Source organism: Mustela nigripes, chromosome 6, assembly GCF_022355385.1.
Source record: "Mustela nigripes isolate SB6536 chromosome 6, MUSNIG.SB6536, whole genome shotgun sequence".
Classification (NCBI taxonomy): domain Eukaryota; kingdom Metazoa; phylum Chordata; class Mammalia; order Carnivora; family Mustelidae; genus Mustela; species Mustela nigripes.
In genome coordinates, this window is record NC_081562.1 from 9,278,981 (window position 1) to 9,288,838 (window position 9,858).

General features: G+C 55.9%; 1 protein-coding gene across 1 annotated transcript in view; it reads left to right on the plus strand.

Moving 5' to 3' along the window:
• Positions 1-7,332: 7,332 nt before the first annotated feature.
• Positions 7,333-9,858, plus strand: part of NPTXR (neuronal pentraxin receptor) — a gene marked incomplete at its 5' end in the record, with an annotated part of 22,998 nt that continues 20,472 nt past the window's right edge. The window contains one exon of the mRNA XM_059404442.1: positions 7,333-8,277. Within this exon, the coding sequence (XP_059260425.1) occupies positions 7,333-8,277 (945 nt within the window). The remainder of the gene's footprint in view (positions 8,278-9,858) is intronic.

Below are 9,858 nucleotides of genomic sequence, written 5' to 3' on the forward strand. Positions count from 1 at the left end.
AAAGGAGAAGCTTTGAACAGAGCTTAAAGCTTTGCTACTAAACCAGATGATTCTAATATCTAAAAAATAGGGAAAAAACCCAAGAGTGACTGAAAAAGTTATGAGAGATGCCTGAGATTTCATCCAAAGTAGGAAAGATGGGGTCAACCGAGCAGGTTGACAAGGCAGACCCTGGGGAAGAGTACAATGATTTCGGCCTGCAGTCTGCCAAGCATAGCTCTCTCTGGGTCTGTTCACTGCTTCAACCTCCAAACGCCCCCCTTTCCTCCCTTCAGGCCTGCCAGAACAGCCTTCCCTGCACTGTGCTTCCTCCTAGAAAGTCCACGTAGCCTAGTGGTCATGAACTTGAATGTCTGGGTTTGAATGGCAGCTTCTCGCCTTGGCAGCTGTGTGACCTGAAACAAGTTGCTTGACTTCTCTGTGCTTCACGAACCATACCATGGGGCTGGTGATAGTAGCATGCCTGTTCCATTGGAGTTTTGTGAGGTTTTCGATGATAACAGATCATGCACTTAACAGCAGAGCAAGGGCCACCTCTTCATTATCATCAAATGCTTTCTCCTTGCGGTATAATCTCGGGAAAGTCCTTTTCCCTCCCTGAATCACCATTTCTGTATCTGAAAAAAAAAAAAACAAATTGTATGTGGGTGCAATTTGCTAGTGGCTGCAGCCAGTGCTGGCGGTAGGCAGACTTTAGAGGAGAGAGACCCAAGGCCCGACCCATCCAGTAAGGCCAGTAAGAGGGCTGGTCGACTCAGTGGGCAGGAGCACGGGTCCAGCCAGAAGGACCACCCACTGGACCCTGTCCTCCTGCATGGTCCCTTCTTCCAGCTTCTTGGAGAGTCTTCCCAACCTGCCCCCCACTTTCCCTAGGGATCACCTTGGGTCCCTTGAGCTAGATCAGGAAACACGTGGTATTTAAGAAGTAGCTGCCAGACATCATGAGCGGTCATCTGGTGAGGTCCCAGGTACCCCCTTGCCTCTAACCCCATCACAAGCCTCAGCTCTGACCCTTCAGTGTCCACCTGTCCCTGAGCCTCCTTCACAAGGAGACCTTTTATCTTTTAGAGGCCTTCCGTCGTCTCCATAGACAGGTCTGCCCATACCCATCCTATGGGTTAAGAAAGGGTTGCTCCTGGAGCCCTAAGGCTTGGTTTCCTTGCCTTCAGGAGCTGTGTCTGCAGAATCCTGGGGGTTATCAGAAAACTGTCTTTCCTAGCGGAGCTAAAGAAATGGACATCAGCCCTCAGGTTCCATCACGGGTGAAGTAGATACACCCAGAACACACACTGGGTGCCAGTGATCCAGATATGGAACAGATACCGTGCCAAACCTCCAGAACTTCTCAGGCTCGTGGGGGAAACACATGTCACAGATCATTGCAACAGAAACCAGTGCCGGGCCCATAGCGGTTCCTGGCCCTCCCCCTCCTCCTGTCTCCGGGGTCCGGGGAGGGCCAGGAGAAGGAGATGAACTGAGCCCAGGGCAGTGTGAGGCTCCCAGGATGTACTTGGCTATTTCCTCCTTGTTCAGGGTCTGATCTACTTGGAGAGAGAGCAAGAGCGTGCAACGTGGAGTCTGCGAACGTCCAGGTTCAAATCCCAGGCATACCTGCACTGACCGTGGGGCCCTGGGCAAACGTCAGAACCTCTCTGAGTTTCCATTCTTATCTGGGAACTAGGGAAGATTCCAATGTGGAACTCCGGGTTTGCCATGGTGAGTAACAGAGTAACAAGTGTGGGCAGGAGGGATGGACTGAGCACCCACGGCTGGCGGAATGATGGCAAGACAGTGAGAGCACCCCGGCCCCCGGACAGCCACGGAAAGAGGACACAGCCTCACTGGCCAGCCACTCATCCTGGTCTTTCTTGGCTGCGTCTGGCTGCAGGCACACACCTTCCAGCCAACTGCCAGACCCCCTACAAGGAGGACACCCGCTTCCTCCTTGGTTCTCGGCCCCTCCTGAGCTGCGAACAGATGTCCTCGCTTCCTGCCTGAGCCTGAGAGGTGGGTTGGCTCCTTTTGCTGCTTCCAGGGAGGCAGAAACCCTGGATGGAAATCTCTGGGCTTCCCCAGAGAGGAAAGCTCTCCCCTCCCTGGCTTCTGCCCCTTCTCCCTGGCCGGGCTCCTCGTTGGGGGAATTTGCTGCTAATAGGCAAACATTTCTGAGCGCTGTTTTCCCTTGGAAGGTCTCAGGCTGGGGTATGTTGATCGAAGATGTATACCTTAGTCGGAATGACTCCCCACTCTGTTCAGGAAGGGGATGGGAGGAGAGCCAAGAAAGGAGAGAGTGCCGGTGGGGGAAGGCACTGTAGGCACTTGGGGGATAAAGGTAAAGCAGTAAAAAAGAGGGGGCATCTGGGTGGCTCAGTTGGCTAAGCATCTGCCTCTCGCTCAGGTTATAATCCCAGGGTCCTGGGATCGAGCCCCGCATTGGGCTCCTTGCTCAGCGGGGAGCCTGCTTCTCCCTCTCTCTCTTCTCCTCCCCTGGCTTGTACTTGCCCTCTCTTTGTGTGTGAAATAAATGAATAAAATCTTAAAAAAAAAAAAAAGTAGAAGAGGAAATTAACCTTTACTGGGCACCTAATATGTGCTAGAAATAAATAAGGAAGGGATGGCATGTTTGGGGCATTTACTAAGGGTCAGGGACTGTGTTGTGCCCTGGGCATACAAAAGAACATGGTGAGAAATTGTCCTCGACCTTGAGTCCCTGGAAGATTTTATGTACATCTCATCTGCTCTTTTCCCATTCTCACTCTGTGATAGTTACCATGAGCCCACTTTACAGACGAGGAGAGACTAAGGCAGCTCTGATTCTGGGACAGTCCATCCCTGGCTGGGGACTGGACCCTCAGGATGGAGATGTCCAGGATGGACAGTGGCAGCTCTCCTTGTCCCTCAGCCCCTGCTTCCCCACTTCCCAGAGAAAGGAAGTGTTCTCTCTCTCTCTCTCTTTGGTAAAGATTTTATTTATTTATTTGTCAGAGAGAAAGAGAGCACAGGCAGGCAGCGTGGCAGGCAGAGGCAAAGTGAGAAGCAGACACCCTGCTGAGCAAGTAGCCAATGTGGGACTCCATCCCAGGACGCTGGGATCATGACCTGAGGCAAATGCAGACGCTTAACCCACTGAGCCACCCAGGCGACCCAAGGAAGTTCTTTAGCTCCCAGACACACCCCAAGAGGAACTGCCTGCTTTTGCTGGGAGTTTGAGTAGCCACAAGTGCCAGTCCCCCAGAGCCCTGCCCTGGGGGGGGCTCATGGTCTTGCAGGAGACAGGTAAAGTGGGAGATGCTGTAGTGGAGGGAAGAATGTGGGGGCTTAGGAAGGCAGGAAGAGGGAGAGTCATGTCCTGATCGATACCCATTATGTACGGGCACCTGGGGATGTGTGATTTGGAGAGAGCTCGTGTGACCAACCAGCCCGATCTTCCCAGGTTGGAGAGGTTTCCCAGGACACAGGACTTGTAGCGCTAAACTGAAATGAGTTGGTCACCCGAAGCCCCGAGTTCAAGCCTCGAGTCCATCACGGGCCTGTGGGCAGAAACTACCAGGTGCCAAACTAGCAGCGTTCTCGCATTTTTTTAGACATGACTTTGCTGTAGCCTGAAGGTTTTCCCTACCCCAACAACAACAACATACCTCGGTTCAATAAACATTTGTTGAGTGGATGTATTATACCATGGACTTCACTAGTGTACAGGAAGGAAAGAATATTCCTCCCACCTTTTCTCAGCAGAGGTAAAAAGAGGGCAAGGGGTATTTACAATGGGTAGTGCAGGAGGGAGACAGCGGATCCCTCTTCGGGCCCTGAGACCAATGGCACCCCTGGTAACCGCAGATCTTTCTACAGTCCTTATAGTTTTCAGTTCTCCAGAATGTCATGAAAGTGGAGTCATACAGCATGTGGCCTTTTCAGACTGGCTCATTTCCCTTAGTCATATACATTTAAGGTTCCTCCATGTCTTTTCATGGCTCGATAGCTCCTTTCTTCTCATCAGTATTTAAGATTCCATCTGGATGTACCAGTTCACACACTGAAGGACATCTTGTTTGCTCCCAAGTTTGACAACTATGAATAAAGTGCCTATAAACATCCGTGTGCAGGTTTGTGTGCGGGTCTCACCCCAGCTTCTGAGCTGAAGCCATCTTCTTCTGGAGCAGCTCCCAGTTAATGACCAAGCATGAAAAGGGTGTTAGGGACTGGGCATCTCTGCCCAATGCAAGATTCCCTAATGGTCAGTCTTGACCCTGGAGCTCCCTGTTGGGTTGGGCAAGACTTTGGCAGATCTGCACTGAGGTCTGAGGCTCTCACAGCTCAGAGCCTCCAATCAACCGCTTGTAGAACCAACCCCATCTGCTGCCTGGAGGACCCAAGTGGCAAAATCTACCTCTATATGATCCATCCAGTTCTCTCGGTCATCCAACCTCCAAGACTCCATTCCTCTCACCTGGATGGTTGCCGGGCCCCTAGCTTGTCTCCCTGCTTCCTCTCCTACCCTGATACGACCCAGTCTCCATGCAACCACGAGAGTGATCTTTTACAAACACAAACCATGTGATGTTACTTCCCTACTTCAAGCCTTCCAGCTGGGCTTAGAATCAAACCCATTCTCCTCCCCTAGCCTGTGACGCCCTACATGACTTCACCCTGCCTTTCTCTCCAGATTTCCTCTCTCCCCTGAAGTTCACTCTTCTTCAGCCCCAGTGGCCTTCTTTCTGTTCCTGGAACACACCAAGCTCATTTCTGCTGCAGGGCCTTTGCACAAGCCATCTGCTCTGCCTAGAACACTAAGTCCTTCCCCAGATTTCTGCATGGCTGGTTTCTCAGGTCATTCAGGTCTCAGCTCATAAGCAGGACTTTTCTGACAATCTTACAAATAATGCCAATTTCTCAAATCTGCCCCCACCAACACACACACACACACACACACACACACACACACACACAAACCGCCTACAACTTTCTATAATATTACTTTTTACATTTTCTTTGTAGTTCTCATGACTATTATAAATAAACTCATTTATTTAATTATTCATTTGTTTACTGCTTGCCTTCCTACTAGAATATAAACTCCGAGTTTGTCTTATTTCCAGCTCTCCCCAGGGCCTGGCATTTTGCCTGGCACAAAGTCGGTCTCAAAACATATATTTTGAATGAATAACTATACTTGTTCATTTAGGGCAGAATTCCCTTACCCTAAGAATGGAATATAAGTAAGAAATAAAAAGCCTAGAGACGCGAGACTTTAGAGGGAAAATGTGGGGACAATTCAAGTCTGAGAGGAGTTCCCCTGAGAATCTGTTTCTGGCCATCTCTGGAGGGATTCTGTGTTAGGAATGGGGGTGGGGGGGCACAGCCTCTTCCACAGCCCCAGAGAAATGGGCTTGACCACTAGGCGGTACAGTACTACCTCTTAAGGGGTTTGGAATTTATTCCATAAGGGACAGGGAAACCACTGATGGGTTTAGAAGCAGGGGAGCAGTGTGTTCCTACCACAGGTCTAAAAAGCCATTCCGGGTTAAAACAGATCAGTTTAAACAAGATTTGACTCAAGCCTTTGAACCCGTTTATCCAATTGTCCCCAAATCTCATGGGTTAGGGCCACATAATAGTGACACCCTTTGATGCCTAAGCCGCACCCTTAGGCACCCTTTGGTGCCTAAGCCCTTGGCAGCAGCCCCTTCTCTCGGCCTGGCATGTGTGTGTCTGGATTTTCTGCAACAGTTTCTCCTGGGGATGTGAGGCATGTGTTTCTGTCTTTACAGAACGCGTAGATGCACCAGGAGTTCTGATGCCTCGTGCACCTGCAGGACTTCACAGGCCCCCTTCTGCCTGCGCTTGTCTTCAGAGAGCCTGGCTCACCTCTCCGTCAGGGTGATGCTTCTTCCCCCAGGCTGTGCTGCCTGGCGGGGTTTCCAGGTCAATGCTCCAATGAGCACCAGCTCACATCCATGCACGCGGGACTCTGAGGGTTCATCATATAGAGCTTGCCCTCGCTTGGCTCCCACGGTATAGCTCATGATCCTTGACACCCAGAGAGATCTGGGGAGCACGGCGGGCATCATCCTGGGGCTGGCGGAGGGGTGGGGTGTGAAAAGCATGTGCTCAGGGACCACTGGGCAGGATCCCGGTGGTCAAAGAGCATCCCCCAGGATTGAGGCCTTTTGAGAAATGTTCTGGTCCCTCCCGACCACCGGCACTATGCAGAGACCACGAGGTAGCCACGGTGGTTCAGAGCCCCAGTGTGTGTCTTTTCCTCAAGTCAAGAATACAGGCGAGGCAGCGAGACAGGCCAGACTCCAAATCAGGACTGGCCTGGGTGTGGCCTTGGCCAATGACTCCCAAGAGCTACAGCCCCTCTCCTCCACCTTTGCAGCAAACATCCCACATCCGCAGCCTTCTGAGTGCCCTTCCAGCACTGGGAACCCAGGCCTCTCAGAAAACACCTCCTGGAAAACTGGAGCTGGACCTGAATTGTGGAGGACTTTTTTAAAGTTTTTAATTGCAAAGTTAATTTGCAACAATATATATATAGACATTTGTGAAAGGAGAAAGTAAAAGTCTCCTCAGCCACCCCCACACCACAGCTCACTCCCATTCCTTCCGGTTTCTTCCACTGCCTGGTCCACATGCCCAGCAGGGTTTTGCCTTCCTACTGTAGACTGCGGTGGGGAGGTCTGGAGAGGGGTCTTCTCTGGGACCCCTGGTGTTTCCTGCCCTTAAGGATTCTCAGAGTGGGGGGAGCTTCTGCTATCTTCTGAGATCAGAGGAAGTTTTTGCTTGTTTTTCTGCCGTGTGTGTGTGTGTGTGTGTGTGTGTGTGTGTGTGTGTGTGTGTTCGTTCTTGGGGAGTTTTTTGAAGGGTGTGGAGGGGAGTGAACCCTGTTCCTTCAGGAGGTCCCAGGTGGGGAGTGACAGGCTGGCGGTTGGCTCAAAATCTCCAGTCCCCGGCCCCTAACACTGACCTCTTTTCTTCTGCCCACGCCCACCCCAGCTCCATCGCACAACCTGAGTCCCCCCAGAAGTGCCTGAACCCCAGTGCTGCTCCAACGCATCCTGGCTGCGTGACCTTGGACAGCGACCCGACCTCGGTGGGCCTCAGGCTTCTCCTTTCCCCGGTGAGCGTGTCCACCGTGAGGTTTCCCTGCGCCCAAGCTTGTAGCTCGCCAGGCCCTGAGCCGACACGAGACAAGCTCCCCGCCAGGTAGCAGTCGGCATTACGGGTTCGGGGAGGGGGCGGGAGCCCGGGACGGGTGCGGCAGGGGTCCCAGGGGAGTCCCGCCGCGTGGCCACCGGGTCGCCGCCCCCTATCTCCTAATCCGCTCGGTGCGGTGCGGGCGGCTGGATCACGATCTCGGCGGCGCCCCGGCCGCGGCGCCCGGCACGGAACGGGTGCGGGGCTGGGCCAGGGCCGGCCCGGGGGAGCCTGCGGGGCGGGGCCGCCGCGCCCGTTCCCCCTCCCCGCCGCCCGCCGCCTTCTCCTCCTCGCGCCGCCCGGGCTCAGAGCGGCGGCAGCAGCGGCCGCGGCAACAGCTCCCGCTCGGGCTCCGGCTCCCGCTCGGCCCCGTTCGGCCCCGCGCGCCCGGGCCCCGCGCCCCGACCCCGCCGCCGCGCCTGCCGGGGGGCCTCGGGCGCCCCCGCCGCCCGCCTCACGCTGAAGTTCCTGGCCGTGCTGCTGGCCGCGGGCATGCTGGCGTTCCTCGGTGCCGTCATCTGCATCATCGCCAGCGTGCCCCTGGCGGCCAGCCCGGCGCGGGCGCTGCCCGGCGGCGCCGACAACGCCTCGGCCTCCTCGGCCGCCGCCGCCGCCGCGTCCCCGGGCCCGCAGCGCGGTCTGAGCGCGCTGCACGGCGCGGGCGGCTCGGCCGGGCCCCCCGCGCTGCCCGGGGCGCCCGCGGCCAGCGCGCACCCGCTGCCCCCCGCGCCCCTCTTCAGCCGCTTCCTCTGCACGCCGCTGGCGGCCGCCTGCCCGTCGGGGGCCGAGCAGGGCGACGCGGCGGCCGGCGAGCGGGAGGAGCTGCTGCTGCTGCAGAGCACGGCCGAGCAGCTGCGCCAGACGGCGCTGCAGCAGGAGGCGCGCATCCGCGCCGACCAGGACACCATCCGCGAGCTCACCGGCAAGCTGGGCCGCTGCGAGAGCGGCCTGCCGCGCGGCCTCCAGGACCCGGGACCCCGCCGCGACGCCATGGCCGACGGGCCCTGGGACTCGCCCGCGCTCATCCTCCAGCTGGAGGACGCCGTGCGCGCCCTCCGGGACCGCCTGGACCGCATCGAGGTGAGCGCCGCGCGCCGTCGGGCAGCGGCGGGGGGTGTGCGAGGGGCGGAAAGGGGAGGTCGGCGCCTGCGGTCCGTGAGACACCGGCACGGGGGTGGGGCGCGCGGGAAAGGTTCGTTCCCCTCCCGGTTTCCTCCAGACTCCTCTGTGCTGAGCCTCAGTTTCCGCATCTGTGAAATGGGCGTCACGGCGTCCGCAAGTAGCAGGATTTAGTGAAATGTAGGTATGTGAAAATGCTTGGCACGTAGTAGGACCTCATTAGATGTCCGTTTCGTTTGTTTCTTGCAGACACCCCCAAAGCAGCCCCCTTCCCCTTCTCTTCCTAGGGTGGGGGCGGGAAGCTAGGAGGCGCTGTCCGAGGGACTCCGGAAGCTGCTGTCCTGCGAAGAGCAGGGACCAGAGTGTCCCATCAGCCAAATCCCGGTGTCCCTCAGCGCTTCCCAACCCGGTATCCCCCGCTCGGCCTCGGACCACAGACCCAAGGGCGGCGGCTTAGATGGCGCGGGCCCAGCCCCCAGTACCTGGAAGCCAGCAGCTCTGGGTGGAGAATAGGGCGTCCCGCGCGTTCCTCCTCCTCCGCACACCTTCTTCGGAAGCCCCTGGGACAGGTCAGACACAGGGGGTCTGAGAGGGGGACTGAGCAGCCCCAGCCATCCATGATTTCCAGATGCCAGCAAAGGGGCATCTTCAGAAAGAGGAGGGGAGAGAGAGAGGCCAAAGCCCCCTTTCATGTTTTCCCCCAGCAAAGGCAGAGGGAGGAGAGGCTGGAAGGAAGGAAATGTAGAGGCTCCCCCTCCTCGTGGCTCCCTCACATCGAGCTCTGGCATAGACTTGGCCCGTGGGAAAGGTTGGCCATTGAGTGCCATGGCCCCGTGACCCTCCGGACCGTCTGTGCTGAGGTCAGCACCCACCCCACAGGGGATCCGAGTGTGGCCAGGCCATCCCAGTCACCCCTCCCGACTTACCTGTGAGAAACCAGGGCTCAGGGCCCTCCTAGGTGAGTGACAGCGGCAGGAGGAAAGCCCAGGGGGCTCTTCTGCCAGCCTGGCAGCAGCCCCTTTTCCTACTTAGGCTCTGGGGCTTTTCTAGGACAAGAGAGCCAAGAGCAGGAAGATAATCAGGGAAACACTGAAATTCAACAGTGCAGGGGAGCCTCAGTTTCCTCACCTGTGAAATGGGAACAACAATAACACCTACCTCGTTGAGGTGTTAGGAAGACTGAGTGAGTTAGTCCTTGCGAATGGCCCAGAATAGTGTCGGCAGCCATGTGTGCTCGGTCTGTGTGAGTGATTGCTACTTTTGTCGTTAAGATATAATATTGCTAATTTTTTAAGTAGCAGAAATAAAAATGGGATCAAACTCTCCTTTTAGGAAAGAGAGGTTGGGTTTGTTGTTGTGGTTTGTTTTTTTTTTTAAGATTTTATTTATTTATTTGACAGAGACAGAGACAGTGAGAGAGGGAACACAAGCACGGGGAGTGGAAGAGGGAGAAGCAAGGCTCCCCACAGAGCAGGGAGCCTGATGTAGGGGCTCGATCCCAGGACCCTGGGATCATGACCTGAGCCAAGGGCAGACGCTTAA